Source organism: Lygodium microphyllum, chromosome 9 (assembly GCF_053477565.2).
Source record: "Lygodium microphyllum isolate KBCC chromosome 9, Lygodium_microphyllum_v1.1.10, whole genome shotgun sequence".
Lineage (NCBI taxonomy): Eukaryota > Viridiplantae > Streptophyta > Polypodiopsida > Schizaeales > Lygodiaceae > Lygodium > Lygodium microphyllum.
Genome location: NC_141143.1, coordinates 9,492,242 through 9,515,586, shown reverse-complemented (window position 1 = coordinate 9,515,586; position 23,345 = coordinate 9,492,242). Strand labels below are relative to the sequence as shown.

The 23,345-nt window shown below is 43.7% G+C and overlaps 2 protein-coding genes across 7 annotated transcripts in view; both read left to right on the top strand.

Annotated features, from left to right (window-relative positions):
- Nucleotides 1–18,147, top strand: part of LOC148030804 (putative LRR receptor-like serine/threonine-protein kinase At1g05700) — a 74,875-nt gene extending 56,728 nt beyond the window's left edge. For 4 of the 6 annotated variants that reach the window (XM_087684335.1, XM_087684331.1, XM_087684336.1 and 1 more), the window contains exons 5-7: nt 9,825–9,905; nt 17,574–17,812; nt 18,009–18,147. In XM_087684335.1, coding sequence (XP_087540461.1) covers nt 9,825–9,905; nt 17,574–17,812; nt 18,009–18,064 — 376 coding nt within the window. In that variant the 3' untranslated portion in view covers nt 18,065–18,147. Of the gene's footprint in view, nt 1–9,824; nt 9,906–17,573; nt 17,837–18,008 lie in introns of all 6 variants that reach the window. The other 2 variants (XM_087684332.1, XM_087684333.1) reach the window with 2 other exon arrangements.
- On the top strand, nt 18,065–23,134 carry LOC148030803 (putative leucine-rich repeat receptor-like protein kinase At2g19210; the record flags this gene model as incomplete). The annotated part of the gene is made up of 7 exons (XM_087685844.1): nt 18,065–18,220; nt 18,471–18,600; nt 18,684–18,752; nt 18,863–19,052; nt 19,152–19,287; nt 19,410–19,670; nt 22,854–23,134. Coding segments are annotated over 6 exons (942 nt in total), but the record flags the coding sequence as incomplete, so codon positions are not given.
- Between the last annotated feature and the right edge of the window lie 211 nt (nt 23,135–23,345).

The window sequence follows — 23,345 nt, the reverse complement described above, 5'->3', positions numbered from 1 at the left end:
CCCTGGACAATAGGGCAAAGTATACATAACACTGGCAAGACCTAACACCAGTAGGTGTATGCTCACAAGAGTGCAAAGCCCAAGCTCAGGTCTAAAGCAATTCCAAGATATCAGTGTATGAACCATGCAATATGTAAGTGTAAGAGATCCCAAAGTCTCAAGTATCTACAAAATGCTCAAATAGTATAAACCTCCTGCTCAATGTCGGTCAAGCATACAAGATACCCTCACTAGCTCAAAAGGCGGATAAACGAGCTCAACAACTCAAGTAAACCAAGTCAAAGTGCCAAATATAGTAACCAAGACAATGCCTCAATAGCATCCAAGGTCATAATGAAAAAAGCCAAGTCGTAACGGAAAAATCCAAGTCAATGCCCAACTGCTCAAGGGAATACTCAAATGAATGTCAAGATGAGCTCAAACAATTGTCATCCACAGTCAAAGCATAAAGCATTCACCAAGACACCATAACCCGTACTGGGTAGCCTAGGCATAAACCATGTCATAGATGAAATGCCAGCTGCAAAGAAGTGATAGTCAAACCCAAATCGAGCTCTAATCTCAGCTCAAAAGCATTCTAGAGCATAAACAAGACATGTGGCATAGTCCAAATACATCATGACATTATACCGAGTAGCCGGGAGCACCTCGTAACCAATAGGCATAACCCAACTGTAGTATAAATAGCTTCAGCTCTGAAGTTTTCAGCAGCATATAACCTTTGTAAACTGAGCATATGAGTGCTCAATCCAAGCTCAAATCCGTAGTCAAACCATAGGCATACATTCCCGTATGTACAGGCACCAACCGGGCATAATCAGGCATCAAATGCCAAGACCTGTAAGCATAAAATTGAAGTAACAGGTAGCTGCCCTGTTTTGGACAAATTTGGGATTGTTCAAAACAGTCAATGACTGAGCTAAATCATCTCCAAATGCATCTCACATAAGAGGCATAACATCCACAAGTGATCCGGTATCAATAGACATCAGTAGAAGCATCACATAAGCCATAGACATACAAATACATGTTGTCTCAGACCTGAAATCTGTTACAGAATATTTTGTCATCAGAATTTGGCAAATCCGACATCACCATCACGTCCGGAGAGTGCCAAAACCCCAATTTAGACTCTTACCTTGCCTGAATCAGGTTCCGAATGCCCGAGATATGACAAAAAGAGTGATTTTTGGGCCAGATTTTTAAACAGGCGCAAAAAAAAAAACGTGAGCTGGCTGGGGGGGTCTGCTATCCCACGTGTCAACAATGGGCCCAAAGGGGGCACAAATTGGGACTAAAGAAGGCCTACACCAAGCCTCAGCAAGCCTTGATAGGTTGTAAGCAAGATCGAGGTGAAGGGAGCTCCAAGAGGTGTGAGCTATGGCTGCCCACAACTTGTGAAAACCCTGTTTACCTAGACCTGTGGACTGAGATAAATCTTTGAAATAATGAATCAATACCTCAATGTCAATGCCCTGATGGTGCCTCAATAGGCCGGGAAGAAGCTCGAGAAGCCGAGAAGTGACGGGAGCTCAAGAGAATGAGCTATGGCTGCCGGGAAGGAGACCCAATGCGAGTGGGGAGTCAATGGGAAGCTGAGAATGCCACGAGCCAAGCTCAAGAGTTGGGAAGCCGTGCTCTGATACCGGTTGAAAGGTGAGAAGGATCGAAGCTTGCACTCGAGAGCTATGGCGGGAGAGCAAGAGCAAGAAAGAGAGAGACAAGAAATGGGAACTCCAACAGTCACAATGTGTGACCGGGCCTTCCTTTATTCAAACTGTCACTAAAAGAATAAAGAATAAAGTGATGGTGCCGGTGCCCGCCACCTGCAGTGTGCAGTGGTGGTGACTGTCAGTGTAGTAATACACGGGCAGCTAGGCGGAGGCGCCTTTACCCCCAACACTCACACATTAGAAGTTCTCTATGTGCCGAGTTTAGGTTATCATCTTCTTTTAGTGAGCAAGATTTGTACTCTTAGGTCTGTAGATGGAGCAGATTGGCACGTGGCAGTAGAAAGGGGTGGAGATAGTGAAAGGAGAGAGAAGAATGATGGAGAGCCTCAGAGGAATGATTGATGGTGATGAGAGTGTTTGATGGGTGTGTGGAAGAATCATAGAGATTGCCCATAAATAGAAAAATATTGTCTAGGTCCTAGGATGGCTTCCCAGACAGTCTAGGGTGGCACCCTAGATGTGGGTTCCTAGCCCCTTTTTGTGGCTATACACTATGTGAAACCCTAAAACTGAAGGGAGAGAAATGAATTGAATGGATTGAGTGAATGCATTTCTCAACAACCTCATGCTCATAGGTCGCAGACATGAATAGGGCTATAGAGCCAAAGCGGGTATGTCCAAAGTCAAAAGAACTAGGGCATGATCTGGTTGTGTGGACCTTGTAATTACCCAATTTTCCCCTCTTGAGAGGTGCCCCCAATCACCCACATGGAACCTTTAAAGATACTCCAAGAAGCAGCCTTCCAATTGGCTATAGCCCTAAGAAAAGTCAAGCAATTTGTTTTGGCTATGAAATGCTAGGTCACTCGAAACATCTTTGGCATCAACTATGAAAAGAAAAGCCTCCCAGACCTCTTGCTCTCCATTTTCATTGGCTTGGAAATTTGTCTCTCTCATACTCACGTGGAATGGGAAATGGGGACAAGGACAGCCATGAATTGCCATTCCTTGTGATTATATAATCACATGGAATAGGCATGGGGCATAGGATTGGGGACCCAAAAATGGTGGTTCCTTGTGACTATGGCACTGTCTCTACCTTGTTGATCTTCTAAGCTATCCATATTGTTGAAGTCTCCTCTAACAATCTAAGAATCAATCTCAAGCAACATTGCCCCACCTCAAACCAAAATCTAACCTATGATGGTGCAAAGATATTGAGGCTTGCTTTGTTACAATTGTCTTGTGATTTCTCATAGAGAACAATAGAATGGAGCCAATGGAAGTACACACTACTCCCACTCTAACTATGGGTGCCGATTGAGTACTTCCTGTAGGTGAACAATGCTCTTGGAACTCATCGTCATCACCTTGTATGTTTGTCTACTCCTCCTACAAAACTACTATTGTCGTGCAGTCCTTCCGAAGATGTCCCTTCTGGCCACAATAATAGCATTGAGACTTCTTCTTTTCCCACGTGTCACCCCTCTCTAAAATTGGAACATCTAGAGCATTGAGAGAGAGTATCCTCAGTAAAATCTAAATATGAACATATCAAGTCTCGAACATAGCACTCATAGATGAGTAAACAATGTCGGCATCCTAGTCATCAATAGAAGAAGCTAAAGGAGCCATTTTAAGAGAGATACAAAGAAGATAAAGTATGGAAGGGATCTTGAGGGAGAGAGTTATGCCAAGAATACAGACTCACAATAGTGCCTTCCCAACTTTGTTGGTGTGAGAGGAGGAGAGCTTATGGTCCTGTAGCAACTAAATGTTGATGCATACAACACGGGTTGGTTGAGCTTCTGTGGAACAATTAGCTTCTTAGAACCTTGTGCTTCACTAAATTGAAGACTATTCACACTCTAGGATACAAGGTTTATGCTCATGCGGAAACTCTTAAGTCCACCAAATAAGTTATTGCTTGGCATAGTCAAATATGAGGGGAATTGGGTGCCATGCAAGGACGTTTGATGCCGAATTAGAAGGTGAACTCCACTCCCCTATACTAGCCTGTGGACATAGTAGGGGTGTCATCTTTGTGTGGTGGAGGGGCAGGTTTTCAAAGGCAGAGATGGGGCAAGGAGTGGACAGAGAAGAGGATGATGTTCATAGGAGGAGAGGTTTGTTGCTTTGAGGGCATCTGCTGTCTAGACATGGCCCCTTCTGAAGTTCTTGCTTTTGGCTTGGGCAGCAAGGGATGCTTGGGCCCTACCACACCGATGTTAGACTCTTGTGAGTCCATCATCATTTGTTGTAAGGCGGGGCTTGGCCTTGTAAGTGGTCTCTTGCTAGGTGGACTTACCCCCTAACCACATATACTTTGCAGTGTGATGTCTGAACTCGTGGCTTTGAAGCTGTGCAGAGTTACTCAGCCACACAATTTGTAGCTTTGTAAATGGTCTCTTGATGTTAGTGGTTGCGACCTGCACCAGTCATTGTACCGACAAAGCATGCTAGTAGCTGTTAGCAGCCTAGTCACTCATGGTGAGTCTGGGCTATGCTTTGAAGCAGTGCAGAGTTACTCAGCCACACAATTTGTAGCTTTGTGAATGGTCTCTTGATGTTAGTGGTTGCGGCCTGCACCAATCATTGTACCGACAAAGCATGCTTGTAGCTGTTAGCAGCCTAGTCAGCTCATGGTGAGTTTGGGCTATGCTTGACATTACTAGGTATTCTAGGCATTTTATTGTGGTCATTATGATGGGTATTTAGGCATTTATTGCTGGCCAACCTACTATCATTTATGGCACTATTTTGGCCTATCTATTCTAGGCTTCCCTCCTCAGTCAGTTATTCATCTGTAGTTTTGTTGGAGAGAGGGAGTTGGTGCCAATGCCCACGCAGCTAATGACTCACTGTTGTATGCGACTGCCTCATGTTTGGCATATGAATTCCATTTCCCGAGCATTCTTCTAAGACTATCTCATGTTTGGTATATGGATTTCATTTCCTGAGCATTCTTCTAAGTTCCCTTTTTCGCAGTATTCTCTCTTTCCTTTCTCTTCTGTTTGGTGTTCAGCTGTTTATTTCAGCATTTGTTTATGCTTCCATTGTTGCATCCACTTTTGACAATGGCATGGTGTCAAAGAGGGATCTGAAGTTTTCCATTTGATAGTGATACTCCACCACAAGGGCTGGAAAGAGGAGAGTGACAAGGTGCAAATGAAACTTATGGTGAAAACTAAACTAGAGATTGTAAAGTGATCGTATCAGAGAATGTGTAGATGACACCTTCCTAGAGACCAGAGGTGAGATGAGGACTTTTAGTACACTTAATTGAAAGCACCTCTAAACTTTGTTTATTAGGCTGAATATCTGACAAAATGTACTTTTATTTGTAGGCCATGCTTTTTTTTTTTGCAAATAAAGTGTGGCTGATTATATTACTTTAGAAAAAAAAAACCTGAATACAAGGAAGTGCTCATGCTCAACAGAATAGTTGGAGCTGATACAAAGTTACAGATATATCAAGTGTACAAGCCTCTCAGGGCAGTTTTTTGGGGGGGGGGGGTGTATCGCCATCTGGGGCTGCTTGCCTGCATTGCGAAAAACAGGTCCTGTTCCCCCCAAGAGCACGTGAAATGAAAACGGAGCTCGTGATGAGTTTGAGACTTGCCCTGCACCTAGTCCCATCGGCCGCATAGGGAGTGGATGATGGAGGTCCAAAACTCTGCTTAAGTCGCCTGTATTGAAAGTCTCTCTCCGCCAAAAACCTCTTGACACCGCGCCTTCCAAATATGCCATCCAATAAGAATCCCTACGATCTCCCATACCTCAGAGTGGTCTGCTGTGGGCTCCAGAACTTGGCAGATGGGTAGAGCCTCCAAACTGACCACTGCGTATGACCTTGCCTCAATAATGAATATTGTGTCTTGCATCCCAGTGTCATATAGAAGGTGATGGCCCTAGCTGATTGCCTGGCAGCAGAAAGCTCCCCATGAGATACATCCAAGGTTGGGTGCTATACGACAGAGGATGCGGCATGCTTCTCTCCACACGAGTTGCACCGCCTCACACGACCAAAGGCAGTGCTTTGGAGTTTCCGAAGGCTGCTCTGTGTAGCATTTACAACCACCCTCCTGCATCTGGGCCCAACCAATTTTCCACCGCCAGGTCTCCATGTGCCACTAGCCATAAGAAATACGATACCCTCCTCAGCCTCCAGCTATCCCATAGACAGCACCAGAAGGTCCGTCAAAAAGTCTCTGTGATGCTGTGCTCCGCCCAGTACCTACTACGTGACGGTGCCCAATCCATGTCCTCTTGTGTCAGTACGTGTCTGCCAATCCTAGCTATGTACTCCAGGAACCTCGGTGGCTTCTTGGTGACCGTAGTGGCCGGCCATATCCACTCTCCCGAATCCCATTCCAGCTCATCAAGTGGCCTGCCCTCCCAAATCCAGAGACGCCACTCCTTGAGCTCCTCCTAGAAGACATAGGGATCTAGCCACCATGTCTTCCCCTGAAGGCCAACCCCTCCAATCCTCCTCCATGAAAGGACAGCTATCCCCTCATCCTGTTGTCCTTTGTCAAGGGCCTGACACCCCCCCCTCCTACACGATGAAGATGTGGCGTGTCCACAAAGCAGGCTGTGTAGTAGGAAGGGGGATTTTGGGGGAGAGGGGGGGTGATTTGGGCCGCCATGAAGATCCATCTCAAGGACGGCCTCCAATCACCGCCAAGCCTCAATCTATAATCCTCCTACATTAGGACCTTCTAGGTCCGCCCTCCTAGTGTGAGGCCGCGGACTACTAGCTTGCCTAAGAGGGCCATACTCTGATACTTTGGGTCTATGATCTCAAGCCCTCCCTCTGATGACTGATGCTAGATGATAGTCGCCCACGCCACCTTGGCCTAGGAATCCCTGGAGCTCTCTGACCCGGCCAAAGGAAGTTCCACCACCTTGGCCTGGGAATCCTTGGAACTATCCGACGTGGCCAAAGGAAATTCCACACTAGGCGACGAAGTTGAACTACACAGGATGAGGAGAAGCACCAACACGAGGTGATGTGCCAAGCCGTCGCTAGGAGGACCTGGTTAACCACTAGGGCTTAACCTGCTAGGGAAAGGCAAGCAGTACTCCAGTAGGTCAGCTTCCTCTGAATAGAGTCAAGGACTCCAAGAAACTGCTGGGCGGGAGTGATGTCGAGTCCCACCTGGAACCCTAGGTAACGGACGGGGTTTGCCCTCTACTCACCCATCTAAATCCCAAGTGGACGCTCCACTTCGTGCTAGAGTCCAGGTCTGTAAGGAAACCAACCGACTTTCGCGAGTTGATTTTCGCTCCCACTGCAGTACAGAATACCTCGAGAGCCAGTCTCACTCTCTCCAGCATCAATTCATCGTCCTCTATGCAGAGTGTTGTATCATCTACATACTTTGAGTCTAACAGCTCCGTCTCCTCTCTCATTGGTAGTCAGAGGCCATGTAATCCGCTCACATGTGATTTGAGGAAGTGAGACATTGCCTTTGCAAAGGGTAAGAACAGGTATGGGGCTAGGGGATAGCCCTGCCGGATCGATCTCTCTAGCCGAAACTACTTCTCTCACCTACCACCTATAAGAACCCTATTGGTTGCCAATTTGTAAAGTGCGGAGACCCCGCGGATCCATGTCTAGGGGAAGCGCAACCTCGCCATGGTGCCCTCTAAGAAGTCCTAGTCCACCCTGTCATAGGCTTTCTCAAAGTCGAGAAGTACAGCCAGTCCCTGACCACTGTGCTGAGCCCACTTTGTCGCCTCAAAGAAGGTAAAGACATTGTCTAGGATGCTCCTATCTTGGAAAAAGTCTGTCTGTGTGTCATGAATGATGTCTGGAAGCACATGGCGGAGTTGCCTACCAACTCCCTGGCATCTGTCCAGAAGTAAAAATCTCCTCGAAGGCGAGCAGTAAGGGGTCCTTCACCACCTCCCAATAGGTAGTGAAGAAGGCCTTAGAGAGGTCATCCTCTCCCAGGCATTTCTGCTCATCCTGTGTATGGAAAGTCTCCTCTAGTTCCTTCTTTGTGAAGGGGGCTAGAAGGGAGTGTCCCATCTCCTCTGTGACAAGGGACAGGATGTGATCCCAGACCTCCTGTCTACATTGCTGTCCTCTAGCTGAGGCTGTCTCCTATTGGAAAAGGTGTTTGTAGTAGTCCATGGCAATCTCCATCACCTCGTCTGGACTAGAACGAGTCCTCCCATACTGATCTCAAAGGCTGCGTATCTACTCTCTTGAGGTGCGGGGCTGGTATACTTGGAAAAACTCCCTGCACATTGTGTCTCCCTTCCGCGTCCAGAAGGTTGCTGAGGTGCGTAATGAGAATTCAAAGCGCCTTTCTTCTAGGCCTATGATGGCAGCTCGCGCGCGCACCTCCTGTGTGTGGAGGATGGGATTCCGTGGTGCCTCTTGTAGCAATCTCTGCGTGGCTGCTAGCTCCCATTGGAGTGCTCTCTCCTCCTCCCAACTCTACTGCCTCATCTGTAGGGCTGCCTCCTGGTAGATACTGCTCAACTCAGCTAGGACCTCTGCCACCTCCTTTGTGATCCTATCTCTCTTGCCCCACTCCCTAGTCCAAATTTGCTCAATCTGTCTCTTCACCTCCTCCCTCCCCTATCGATTGAGTGAGGGATCCAATAGAATCGTGTGTCTAGGGTAGATGGTGGGGGATCAAGTGTCAAGAGAATCGGGCAGTGGACAAAGTGGTGCACACCAACCACCCTACCTGGCCTCTGCGAGAGCATCCCCATTCTCCCACATAGAACCTGTCCAATTGCTCCAACAGGACTCCACCTAGCCGCTTGTATTCCCAGGAGAAGTCCAGCGACCTCTCCCTCTTGTGGAAAGCTGGGTCTCTCCAAGCATCACGTGCTCCTACTGCTAGTAGAAAGATCTCCCATGCCTCCTGCTCCTCCCTAGCCATGCCTTGGTAGTTTCTTCCTCTGCCCTACTGGTCCTCTAAGGCCTCCAGGTTGTTGAAGTCTCCTCCAATAATCCAGAAGTCCACCTCTGGGAGTCCTACTGCGATCTCCACACCCAAAACCTGGTGCATGCCCTAACCTCAGTAGGGGCATAGACATTGAGGACTCCAAGGCATGAGTCCCCAATATCCAATCTGATCCATAGAACCTTCCCTGCCACTATCGTCGCGTGATCTCGTACACAGGCAGTGAGACTCGGGTCAATAGAGGTGTATATGCCTCCACTCCTGCCGTGGGCACCGATGGCATGCTCCGGTAGGTGTGTGAACTGCACGGGAGTACCTTCCCTACTCGCTGTGCCTAGATAGGAGTGAGCTTATGCTCTTGTAGAAGTAAGATGTCGATCCGTTTGGCAAGGGCAAGCTGCAGCTCGTGCTGAACAATCAACTTCCTGGAACCACGTGCTCCACTATAGTGGAGGCTATTCACATTCCAGGATGCAAGATGTAAACTCATAGGAAAACCTATGACTGATCGAACAAGCAGTTGTTTGGTGTGGAAGCTACTGACAAGAGGAAGAGGAGCTATGAAGCATGCGGATACACTTCGCTGCCAGCCTGGACAGTGAACTCCATTCCCTCGGACCATGGGGTTGATGGATGCGCCTGGTGGTACCACCAGGGCATCTATCAACCAAGTTGAGAGGTGAGACTCTATAAACTGGTAGAAGCGGGCCTCCTATGCCAGGGGCCACTCGATCATCGATAAAGCTACATCAAAAATTTGAGATTGTAGGTCCATGTTATTTCAAGTAATCGAAATAGAGCCTAAGCTACAAAAGTTTCTCATACCCACAATTGTGGCCAATTACAAGAGTAGTGTTAATGGAAATTTTCTCATGTTAAGTTTAGTAAAATGAGTATTTTCTAATGTCTATACCATATATCACTAAAACAAAACCAATGATTCATACAAGGATCTAAGCAACAACAAGCTCAATGGATCTTTTCCTGAATCATTGTCCACTTTGACAAATTTGAAATACTTGTAAGTGGTATGCAGATTTTTTTATTGTTTCTCTCACTTTTTATTTGTAAAAAATTTATTATGAACTGAATGGAGATATCATAGGAAATAGAGGAAATGATGCAAACCAAATTTTTTTCTTTCCATAAGCTTGTCATTCCTTCTCTCAAAGAGCACAATTGATTCTTGATATGAAACCCTTACATGCCTTATCCTATGCAGGTATCTACAAAACAATAATCTATCGGGACAAATACCAATACTATTATTGGAAAAAAGAGATGCATCAACACTACAATTTGAGTAGGTCGAGTTGCTGGTTGCATCTAGCTTCATCCATTGATTTCCCTTTTCTTTTGTTTATCTGTCTCGTAAATTCAAATTTATTTCCATTGGGAACAAACAAGGGTTTGGAAGTTTGATATTGGATGCAAATTGAAGAGAATGTCAAAGTAGGCTGCCTTTATAGTAGAGAGACAAATCTGAAGTATACTCTTTGTTGGAAAGTTTTTTACAAAAAGAAAGATAATGCATGATGTGAACTTGTATCATAAAGAGAGAGATTTACATCAAGCACTTAATGGTGGGGATACTTCATAGCTTAAAATTTTAACTTTATTCTCCTAAGAAGCTTATGTGCAGTTCTAGACTTCTGCCATATTGCCATGTCAGCTGCACGTGCCAGCTCTGGACTGCGACACCTGCTAAGTCTGCCTGCAACACCTTGTTCCAGCAGCAGCACGTCAACTACCATCAGCGAAGCCATGCTGCTGTACCTGCCGTCAGCAATACCATACCTGCTGCTGTAATTTCTGCAGATGTCTTGTCTCTGCAACAGTGGCTCCTACTTGACTACTGCAGTCTTAGAATTCCTATCTTCCTGTTGTCATGTCTTGCTGCATTATCACAGTCCGCTCCAACACTACCTTTAACACCATCAGCTATTGGCTCCTACTTGACTACTGCAGTCTTAGAATTCCTATCTTCCTGTTGTCATGTCTTGCTGCATTATCACAGTCCGCTCCAACACTACCTTTAACACCATCAGCTATTGGCAGGATGACCACCAGCTGCAATCAATCACGTGCCATCAAGTCACTCAAGACAACAAACACTGTTGCCTTTCGTAGACAGCATGTTGACTCAGCAGCTGACATCAAACCAGTTCCTGCCTCTAAGGCTATTGCCACGTGCTTGTCTCTTTTGCAAGCTACTGATCAGCCTTAGAGTTTCTGCTTTCTCGTCAACATCAGCCTTAGAGTTGCTGCTCTCTCATCAACATCAATAAGTCATCCATGCTTCCCTGGCCACTTACCATCCTCTATGATGTCCCCACCTACAACTGCTCTATCTCTTAGCAGTCATGTTTGTCATGCACTATCATCTCTTGTGTGTGAGCCTTAGTCTCAGTCAGATGGGGACATAGGAGCTCTAACATGTCTGTCATGTGCTTTGATAGAGGAGGCAACTCGTTCTAGAGTCTGCATTTCAATTTTCAGTTGGTTTAGGAGTATTTGTCAGTCGGTTTCCAGTCATTTTGCTGCCACTGCCGCATTGCGAGTGTTCAAGAGTGCCACATCAGCATTACTGATGCAACGTCAGCATTTTTGGCATGATCAGCTGCTGCTGAATGCATTTAATGAAGCCGGCCTGATTTCTTGTCACTCTCTGATATTGGTCGGCCAGTTTTTGGGGGTTTGTGCTATTTATAGCAGCATCCCCCTATTCCCCCCTAACCCCCAATTGGCAAATTATCTTCCTCTCTCCCTTGGCAGGTGGTTCATTGGTAGCTGCAGTCTCCTCTATCTTTGGCATGGACACTAGGGTGAATATTCCCGTCCTCCATCACCATCGGTGCTGTTGTCATCATTTCAGCCTGATTTGGTGCCCTCATTGATGCCTTGGGCTGCATGCAGGGATTGATCAATCCACTCCTTTGTATTCAACAATCTTTTTCAGTCAGTGCAAATTTCTTTTCTTCATCTCTTGTTCTCTGTCTCTCTCTCTCTCTCTCTCTCTCTCTCTCCATGTTTGTAGTTCTCTTCCATTGGGTACTCTCACATTGTATCATCGCCGAAGTCAGTACACAGATTTACCCCTTTGAGAGGAGACCCCCCGAGCTGAAAACACAGATTTTCAGTCATCTGCGCTTTGCTGAGAATGCAGATTTTCTGTGTTCTACTGATCCATATGACACAAGTGGACCATCTACAATCATTCTATTGCAAAGGTGTAGCTGATTTCCACTGTTCGGGACCATTTGCAGCAAAACATAGATTTTTGTGGGTGTTTGAAGGTGTTGAAGATCCCTTATCACCAGTTCAATGGCTTTGATGACTCTAACGAGAATGTCTCTCGTCACTCCTTTGGAAGGCAGTGGGATCATCGCGAAGATTGGAGGTCCCATCCCCGTTCTGAACAGGAACCCTCTCCTAACAAGTCACACATATCAGAGCAGCCCTCTCCTCCCCTCTCTCTCCATGTCTCCCATAGGGCCCGTTCTTCTAACCTCAGGATGTGTATGATGGCACCATCAGTATAGGTTCCTCTTCTTCCTTCTCTTCCCAAAGAAGACTTTGGGCGGATCAAATTATTCACTTTGGTCTTGTAAGGTGGAATGTATACTTGACACCTTCGATCTTTGGGAGTTTGTTACCCTCCCTATTCCTTGTCTCGTGGAGGATCCCAAAGTGGGATCGACGATGGATCGTGTGGCCCTATGGGATCGGTTCAATTCTAGAGCTTGATCTTTCCTCTTTATGAGCTTACATGATTTTATCATAGTGCATGTATGTAGGTTGCGGTAGCCGACGCAAGTGTTGACAAAGCTTGCTTCTTTGTACAATTAGAAGACATTTTCCCATTGGATTACTCTTGGGAAGAAATTACGGCTGCTCACTATTGATGACTCTCCTTCCATGAAGGATCACATCAACAAGTTGGAGGATATGAGGGATGAGCTTTCTTCCCTCGGCAGGATCATCACTTTGGAGAGTCACTATTGATGACTCTCCTTCCATGAAGGATCACATCAACAAGTTGGAGGATATGAGGGATGAGCTTTCTTTCCTTAGCAAGATCATCTCTTTGGAGGATATAGCCATGATTCTTTTGACTTAGTTACCCTCTCTGAAATATGATAGTCTTCTACACTAGCCTTCTTACATCTAGGACCTGAAACTCTTCATGGGAGGAGCTTGCCATACTTGACTTGGATCATAACGAGCATTTGAAAGAGGTAGCCAATGGGTCCAGCTCCATGAAAGATTTTACTGTAGGTACAAGAGGGGGAAAGAAGAAGAGGGAGAAAACAAAGGCCAAGCCCAAGAAGGAGACATAAGAGTATTCTTCAAGCTCTGACACAGATTTAGAGAAGCCTCGATGCCCACATTATGGGAAGGGGACACCTCCTGAGAAGAAGTGTTAGCAGAAGTACCCTCAGCTTCGTTTGGGAGCGAAGGATGGAACTACATTATCTGAGCCTTCCTCTTTCTCTATAGCAGTTGTTACCCATGAGTCTGTGTTCCTTCATATCCATGTGTTGGAGGATTCTTCTTCAATGTTTGACTCGTCTATAGCGAGCCCTTGGCTCATTGACAGTGATGCTTTGAGTCATATGACTCCATGAGGAGATATGCTACAGCATCTTCGTCCATGTGAGGGTCTTGTCACTGTTGGTGACATTTTTTCGATGCCTATTAGTAGTGTTGGCACTTTGCCATTATTGTCGCCCTCCATTTTGGAAGTCCTACATGTTCCAAACTTGGGCTTTCCACTCCTCTCCATTTATGGTCTTACTAGACTTTGTACCCGGGTTGTCTTCACCGAGCAGGCCATGTTTATTGTGGATTCTTCTTTAGGAGCTATTTTAGCAATAGGTTGGCAGGAGAGTGGGCTCTATAGGCTCCATTCCCCTTCTCTTATGTAGGGTCCTCCAAGGCAATTGTCTATTGCTACACCCATTCTTGCTTGTGCACCATCTATTCCATAGGTACTTTCCCGTCCCCCACCCTCTCCTTCGGTGGTTCCCTTGTACCCCCCATTCCTTTCAGAGGGGTTCGGTCTTGGTGATGCGACTGTGGATTCCTTGTCCCCTATTGTTTTAGAGGGGGATTTCCAGGATCGTGAGGAGCTTCTTCATTGGCGGTCTACATCGACGGACTTCATGGGCATTGGCACTCTTCCTGTTACCCTAAGATCTGCCTCTTCTTTGGCCTTCAGCCACATCTAGGATCTGAGCCCCAAAACTGGCTGACTAGCATTAGAGAGTGACAAAAAATCAAGTCAACTGCATAGCAATTGATCATACTAAAAATGCTCATGTGGCATCAGTAATGCTGATGTGGTAGTCTAGAGCACTCGCAATGTGGCAAGGGCAGCAAAGTGGTTGAAAACTGACTCATAAACACTTCTAAACCAAATAAAAGAAGAAATGTAGACTCTAGAATGAGCTACCTCCTCCATCAAAGCACATGACAAAAATGTCAAAGCTCCTAATGTCCCCGTTTGACTCAAACTAAGGCTCACATGCAAGAGATGACAGGGGATGATAAACATGACTACTAACACCCTCTCTCGGATCCTAGATGTGGCTGAAGGCCAAAGAAGAGGTAGATTTGAGGGTAATAGAAAGAGTGTAATTTTTTGTCACTCTCTAATGCTGGTCAGCCAGTTTTGGGGGGTTTGTGCTATTTATAGCCCCCCCTCCCCGGGTTGGCAGATTATCTTCTTCTCTCCTTTGGCAAGTGATCCGTTGTAGTTGCAGTCTCCTCCATCTTTGGCATGGACAGCAGGCCGGATATTCTTTGTCTCCTTCAGTGTCTTTGTCTCCATCATCATCGGTCCTGTTTGTCATCATTTCAGCCTGATCCAATGCCCTCAGTGACACCTAGGGCTGCATGTAGGGACTGATCAATCCACTCCTTTGTATTCAACATTCTTTTTCAGTCAATGCAGATTTCTTTTCTCTCTTTTTTTTCGTAATGGATGTTATATTTATTAAGTACTAAACAACATTTCTTTTCTCTCTCTCTCTCTCTCTCTCTCTCTCTTTGCGTTGGTGCTTCTCTTCATTATGCACTCTGACACTATCATCATCAATCCCACCTCTCCACCTTCTATAACACATCATCAACACTTTTCATCTCATGTATTACTTATCCACATACTCATCTATGCTGCTTAGGATAGAATGTGGCACATAAACCTTGACCATGAGCTCCAAGAGTTCAAAATCACTCATTAGGATTACCTTAATGTCAAGTTATTTGAGCGTGGATGGTTACTAACTGAGTTTGCCACTACTAGACCTCCTAAGTTCAATTACGATAGGTCGCTTTGTTTTTAAATAAGTTGCCACCGAAGTATTTCAATTTTATGGAACAAGTGATCTCATAGTCTAGATTGTCCACATTCTATGAGTTTGTTGGCTAGCTGTTGCGTTATGTATGGCTGTTTGATCAAGTTCATAAGAAACCCTCTTTGCCATCTTTAGAGTGGGCCGTAGTCCACTTTTGAGAAGGGGAAGCAAGTGAAAGACAATAACAAGGATAAAGACAAAGATCACTTTCCTTTGTACTCTTCATGCTTGGGCGGTATAGAAACACCCAATCTCAAGGATAAAGACAAAGATCACTTCCAATTGAGATCCTTGTATAGGAACACCCAATTGAGATTGGAGGAACACCCAATCTCAATTGGAATGGGCGGTATAACTTATCTAAGAGAAATAGGTTTTGTGAACATTGTAAAAAGATTGGCCATTTCAACAATAAGTGTCACTCAAAGGCCAAAGATACAAAACCCAAGTTAAATCCCCCAACCAAGACCTTGCCCCACTTGCAGTGGGTAACTCCCTTAGTGGAGGCAGGGTGGTGACCATCCACCCACACAATGTCACTAGAGACCTTTGGGCCAAATCGCTACAAGACAACCATCACGGTCTGCTTCTTGTTCAACATCTAGGGGGATATTTGACCAGCCGATTGGACCATCAATGGACTTAGGTCCTGAGGCCCACCTCATCTTTGGAGGGATATCAGAGGTTGTATACTTGTCCATGAGCGAGCTGTCTTCAAATGAGGCTATCGTAGAGGCCCACTCGACACATCCTTGTGGTCATGAGGTTGTTTGGATAGTAGACAATGGCGCCACACATCATGTGGGAGACATAGCTATCCGAAGATTTTTATGTATACAGAGGTACTGCCCAGACAATGATGTATGACACACATGATGCCATGTATTGAGAGATTGCCCTAGAGGATATGAACATGCAAAGATAATCATGTGACACTAGGGAGATAACAGAGTATGATAGACATTTCATCCCATTGGGGAATGCACATGGGATGGTCATCTTTAATGGCATGTCATGATGGCAAAGTTGAGGAGGGCTTACATGTTGGATCCCCAAGGGGGAATTGAGTACTGTAGACTATTTGATAGGGTCACCCTCTTTGTTGCCAGATATCATTGAATTGACTTTACCTCTTCAAGAAGACCTATTGGTTTAGCAGCGGATCATGCATATTTGAGCTTTACAATGACAAGAGGTGGTTGTTGAGCTAAACTAAGCATTACATGCTGATATAGCCTCTTGGACAGCCCCTAAAATGTTTAAGTAATGAAAAACCATAAAATGGGAAGTAGTTCAAGAGAGTTAAAACGAGGAGAGGTTTGAGATCCGAAAACTTTCATAAATAGGCAAGTTGCCCTCCATTCAGCCCAATCTCGTTTTTGCAGGTTTCAGGCCCTCTAGCTTCGCTGCCCACACCCTATTCATGGAGGACATCTTAGCCGAGGCTTCCCAACATTGTCTACATCCATTGGGCACTTGTTTCCAGCCTTTATCGCACAGTCCACACCATCTACTGCCACATGGCAGCAACATTGACAGGCTGGCGGCAGCATTGGGTGATGGGTGGCAGCAATGGCAGCAGGGGCAGAACCTCCAAATTATTAGGAATGATGATGTAGAGCTTGCCATAGTGTGGATGTGATAATGGATGAATAGGGATCAGGATGAATGCCCACAACATGTCCTTATATAGGGGATTTTTGGGCATTTATCCTACTGCCAAATAAAATGCCTTTCTAATGTAATGAATATTTTCAGGGCTATTTCTATGGAGCTAAATTAAACACCATATTGGGGAATATGGAAATTTCCCATAAGTTTGGGACACGTGGTCAAATCTTTGGATTTATTATAACTTGAACACTATAACTCCAAATCGAGCGGTCTATAGCTCAATAGATTCCATTTTTCAAGTGCTTTCCAATAATAGGTCACATCATATGGTTTTGAGAAACTTATGGACATGTTATTTGGGAGCTACCTTTTTAGTATTCAAAAAATGGGAATTGGGAGATTCCCAAACTCACTAATATTGTGTTATTAGGACTAAATGTAGTTAGTTTGTGTTAATGCAGTCCTTTAATTTTAGTGACTCAATAGCCTTGTGGCTACTTGTGGTATTGTCCCCTATCTTTTATATTGCCTGGTTGCCTAGAAGGCCCTTTGTGTATATTTTAATTTGCTATTCTTTAATTGAAAATCCTTCACAAAAAAAAAGAGAGGTTGCAGCAAGATAGCAATGATAGGCTATCAGTCCATTGTCTTTTTAACACACTAAAATGGAAGTACATAACCCAAAGTAGGTCCATGTAATGTACCTTTACTGCACAAAGCAGATCTATATGCAGTCAGACTAGTGACATCATATATCAAACTCCTCTTCAACTGATGAAAATTGATAGTAGCTGGAATGTATCTTCAAGGACTGCAAATGACTAAATTGGCTGAGAACCAGAATTTACCGCTGTATAAGGGTGTGTATAAGTTGCCTTCAGTACTAGTTGTTGCCCAAATTCTGTATATCATTTAGTGTATGTGCTTGTTTATTAATTGTGTGAAAGGGGCAATTTGATAAGCAAGGCTTGACTCAGAAACCTCTATTTACCTTGCAGCTTTTCTGGAAATCCATTACTCTGCCGTGATAATAACTTACCATGCCATTCTCCCCCATCTCCATCAAATAGTTATTTTCCAAATTCTAGCACAAAGGCCAAGAATAATCATGTTGGTGTGATAATTGGAGTGGTTGCGGCTGCATTGCTTGCCATTGGTGGAATTGGATTGATCATCTTCGCCAAGAGACGAAAGCTCATCAAGAAAGAGCATCAACAGCAGACAAGCCCTACCTATGGTGGGTAAAATTATTGAGAGCTTGGTAATTACATCAACTGATTACCTTAATGCTTTCAATGCATGCTGAATAAGGATTTACAAATGCTGATGGAAAGAAGCTCTGAGGGTTGCCGCAATCAACATGTCTTTTAGTAATTTGTGCTCTGTTCAAGTTATGATGTCCTCTCATGAATGCTTTGTATATACTAATGCAGTGGTGGGACACACTGAAATAAGGAAAGCTTCCAGCTTAGCTGAATCCTTCACCTAGCAGGACATTGTAACTGCCACACAAAATTTCAGAGTGGAGCTGGGGCGTGGTGGTTTTGGACCTGTTTATGAAGGACAGCTTCCTAGTGGTTGCAGTGTTGCTGTCAAAGTAGCTTCCAAGAATTCTAGTCAAGGAATCAAAGAGTTTTTGAACGAGGTGTGTATGGTCTTTGTTCTAATGCATATTGGTGGAAATTCAAGCCGAAAGTAATATTCAACTGAATATGATGCAAAGAGTTTTGAAAGAGCCTGTATGGTCTTTGTTCTGTACTCATATTAGATTGTAATTCAAACTGAAAGTCATATTCAACCGAATCACTCTTCTGTGAGACCCACAAGAGCACCTGCGTGATGAGAATTATTTCTGCATACCTCGTGATTAATCATCACAAGTGTTTGCTTCTCAGGTTGGGCTGCTATCCAGAGTGCATCATAAGAACCTTGTAGGACTCTTGGGGTATTGTATCGAAAGACAAGGGCTATTAGTGCTTGTCTGTGAGTTAATGCCTAAAGGATCTTTGTTCAACTACCTCCATGGTATAAGAATATCAATTACAAAAAATCATTTGATTGGTCCATTTTGTCAAAGGTACATTAAGTTCTCTTGATTGCTAATGAAGGTCCAATATCAAAAGTTACACCGTTGTCTTGGAGACAAAGATTGATGATATTGGTTGATGCTGCGCAAGGTAGTAAGTGTTTGTACTCTTTCAGGGGCTGATTGAGGGCTTTTCAAGTTAAGCATCTCTTCTATTATATGATGGTCTGGTTTATTATGAAGTGGCAATGACAAATGCAGGACTTGATTATTTACATCATGGATGCAAACCACAAATCATTCATAGGGATATCAAAAGCAGAAACATTCTATTAAATGATAACTTGGAAGCCAAGATTGCTGATTTTGGCATCTCAAGGAATTGTCTGAGTAGTGCAGAAGATGTTCCTACAACTAACATGATGGGGAGCATAGGCTACATGGATCCAGAGTATGTACATATAGCTGTGCACAAATCCTAGTGAAATGTCACTTTTGATCATCCATGTAATAAAGCTGTGTCATGTGGGAAATCCTTCCTTTTATGCAGGTACATATCCAGCACAAAACTGACAGAAAAAGTCGATGTTTATAGCTTTGGGGTGCTCTTGTATGAAGTGACAAGTGGACAGAATGTGATCCTCAATGCAGGAGATAAAGAAAAACAAGTGCACATAGCAGAATGGGTAACACAAAGAGTTAATCAATTCATGTGCAGTGCATTAACTTTATGTATCAATGAACCAAATTATCTAGAACAGTCTACTGTGGCCGATCTGATCTGAGAGTTGGGGGTGTCAATGGACAGGCGCGGCCCTTGATCGAGCGAGGCATGATTGAGGATGTTGTGGATGAGAAGGTGGGGAGCAGCTATGAGGCATCGTCAGTATGGCGCGTGCTGGAGGCGGCCATGCAGTGCACTCAGTTTGAGAGCTCGCGGAGGCCCTGCATGAGCGAGGTGGTGCTCAACCTCAAAGAGGCTCTGCAGACGGAGCTCCCGTCATTAGGCTCTGACAAGCCCTTCCACGATGACTATGGCCTCCTCTCTCATCACTTGCATCCAAGATAGGTAAGGACTCTCGTATATAGCCTAATTGTCCCTTTAATTTTTTAAATAAATTCCTCTAGAAACAAAGAAAGAAAGATCCCCAAAGCATTACATACATGTTTATGGTCAATGTATTCATCAAGTGATACATAATTGCAACAAAAAATAAAAATAGAAGTGATGCCTATGAATATCTAGGGTGCACAACAAAAAGGGAAGGGAGTGCTATTTTGGTATGGGTTATATGTCATCCAAAAGTCTCTCATCAAATCAAATGCTATAATTTAGAAAATAAGGTATCCAACTCAAAGTAGCCGTGGTGGCTGCCGCCTTTGGTGGATGATAATGATTGTCAAGTACACTCTTTTATAGTTGCAAGATGGTACCACTTTTCCTCATACAAAGAGGCTATCATAGGAGTGTGATTGAATGTTTCTCAACACCCCTCCTCAATTACAACCATTAAAAAAACATCGATTATACATAGGCTGTCATGAGTAGAACCTTGCTAAGTGTAGACATGGAAAAACCAATCATATAAAGGTAGAGGCTATCACAAGGCCTCACTAAGTGTACAGAGATTGTAGTGCACATGTTACATGAGGGTTACAAGGCTTATGATTGGAGCATTAATGCAAGTATATACAAGGCTTAAAAAAGTCTGTCTGAATAGTGACATTTTCATCTTCTGTGCAATCGTTTTCACTTTTTATTTGTTTATAGGCTCCTACTTGCATTTTCTTGGTCCATGTTTTCAACTTCATCAACACACTAAAGAAAAGGTTCACAAGTGTCGATTGTCTTGCCTCTATCCACTACACTCACTTTACATCGTGTTCCTCTCGCACTAACTTTTTCTCTAGCTTTGTCACGCATGTGTGCACTTTGGTACGTGGGTCCTTCAAGACCATATTTGGTGCTTCTATGTTGTGAACTCACTGATGTAGATATTCTTGCTATGGGCTTGCTCTTGGAGCGTGGGCAATGCTATTAGGATCATTTGAGAAAGTTTTTGGATATATCCTATTGTTAGGGCAAGAGCTCAGGTCTAACCCTCTATAGTAAGTGGACCCTCTCTATTAGATGTCGTGCTTCCATTGTATGTGAAGGTGATGCAAATGATTGGAAAATAAGGGATGAAAATTTAGGGATAAGGTTTCAAGGGAAGAGAAGCTAGGTGGACGCTACAAGCAAACATAGCTACAAATTGTGATGGTGGATGGGGCGAGGTGGAGAGAGAAATGAAATGAAATGGTATATTATTTGCAACAACAAGAGGCCAAAATGACCTATGAGACAATGAGTCACAATCATGAGTATGATGGGACAACTATGTGAGCAAAACATGTAGCACAAAGCAAATAAGAAGGAAACTAAGGCTGTATAAACCATAGAACTCTATCTAGTAACAATGAGCTCTAGATGGTACAATATCATGTGGATGTGGAGAGCCTAGAGCGATAATAATGTGTATTCACCTATGAAGATGTCATAGGTGTTTGTGTCGAGGCCTAGGCCACTCAGATGAGCTAAGTTGAATGGCTTGATCAATTAGTACTCCCTGTGTGTGTGTGTGTGTGTGTGTGTGTGTGTGTGTGCTTGGGCATATGAGTAGGATGTGAGATGTTCCGTTTGCTTGCTACTAATGTGGTTGAGAGAGAGAGAGAGAGAGAGAGAGAGAGAGAGCTTGGCATATGAGTAGGGTGTGAGATGTTTCGTTTGCTTGCTACTGATGTGGCTGAGAGAGAGAGAGAGACAGAGAGACAGAGAGAGAGAGAGAGAGAGAGAGAGAGAGAGAGAGAGAGAGAGAGAGAGAGAGAGAGAGAGAGAGAGAGAGAGAGAGAGAGAGAGAGAGAGAGAGAGAGAGCACATGAGTATAGTGTGACATTGTTCCGTCTGCTTGCTATTGATGTGGTTGCACTGACTTGTATCTTTCAGCCCAGAAGGGAAAGAGAACTCATAATCCCCATCTAACAAAGCATGCTGCCATGTACAATCAAGCAATTGATAAGTAAAGTCCAACAGCCAATGGTTTTCTTCCAAGTCGTCTTTTTTTAGCCTAATAAAACTTTATGTGGCATATGCCCCTCTCTCTGATACCTTGTTGGAAGGGTTCAGCATAATTAAGCCATATATGTGCCCCTAAATTTGATTTGCTCAAACAAGAAGCTTTTCTATTGGATGAGAAATGAAGCAGCACATGTGCCCATGATGAGAGAGAGAGGAAGAGCTTCTAATATCCAATTTGTCAAGAGCCAATTTCTGCTTGCAATGCTACCAATTTATTAAGAGCTAATGAGCCAAAGATATAGTTCTATGAATTTTACTCTAGTGTAAGAGAGCCTTTCCACTATGAGTTTGAAAAGGGAAATGAAAAGGGCACGACAGTTTTAAACACATAGCACAACCACACTGCTCTGTGATTAGGATGACTAGTGCAACTAGTGGTTTGTGTGTGGTAGGAGTGAGAGGGGGATGCTTAACAAAGTTTATAACCTCCTGTTGTAAGTGATGAGGGTGAACCTATTATGCTTGTTTCATAACTTTAGCAAAAATTTCACAAAAGAAATAGAGTTTCCTATTTTCATGGAATTCTTTGTCAAACTCACCATGAGAAAGGGAGAGTTTCAAGAAAATTTATAGTTTTGGCCTCCCAAATTCACCATGGGAAAGCTCTCTAAGATCATTGAATAGTAGACCTTATATATAAAACATACGCATGCATTACTATGTGCAATCCTCTCATGAGCTTCCATATTCTAAAGTTCATGTTATAAGGTTGATGGAGCAACAATAATGCCATTGTTGCTGCAATAATGAATCTTATATCTACCACCATCAACAAACATAACTCATTGCTATTGCAATAATGAATCTTATATTTGTCGTTGACAAACTTAACTCTAAAACTATCTTCGATAATTCCAAGAACTAACAATAAGTTCTTTATGCCCACTACATAAAGTACTAATGAGAGTACATGCATTGCCATTTGATGCGGTGTGCTCCAATTTATCAACACCTTGAACATGATGTGAGGTGTTGGCACACTAAATAGACCCCTTTCTAGCAAAGCATTTCCAAGGAGCAAAGCAATGATTGCAACCATGTTGTGTAATTATTAGGCAAGTTAAAATAAATTAGACTAAGGACTAATTTTCATGCTAATGATGAGTTAATGAACTAATATGTTGGTGAATGCAGATGAGCATTGACAAAACTTGATTGATTGACAATTGGATCTCATATCTTTTGCTATTATCTAGAGTACACAATGTAATCCCTTCTCATAATATTCACATGTATTATAATTGTGAGGCATACTTATTTGACTCTATGGTTAAATATATTTCATTTTGACATTGTAAATTATTAATTTGGTAAGATATATATGTTAACGGATTGAATGCGAAAGGCTTTCCAAAAAAAGCGATTACAAACTATATATATGCAGTCTTGGTATTTTGGCCCAATCAAGGTGATTCTTTAGTACATGAATATGAAAAGCACACCTACTAGCATATCATGGAAGTCATTCATACAAAGTCCTACATTTTAATGATGAGTTTCATCTTATACTCTTCTTTTTTAGGGAACCCTCATTCTTGGTGGAAATCAATGATGATGTATTTGAAGGATTCAAGTTTATGTTTCTTTATTGATCAAAATCAATGGATCTTAAATTAAAGTATAGGT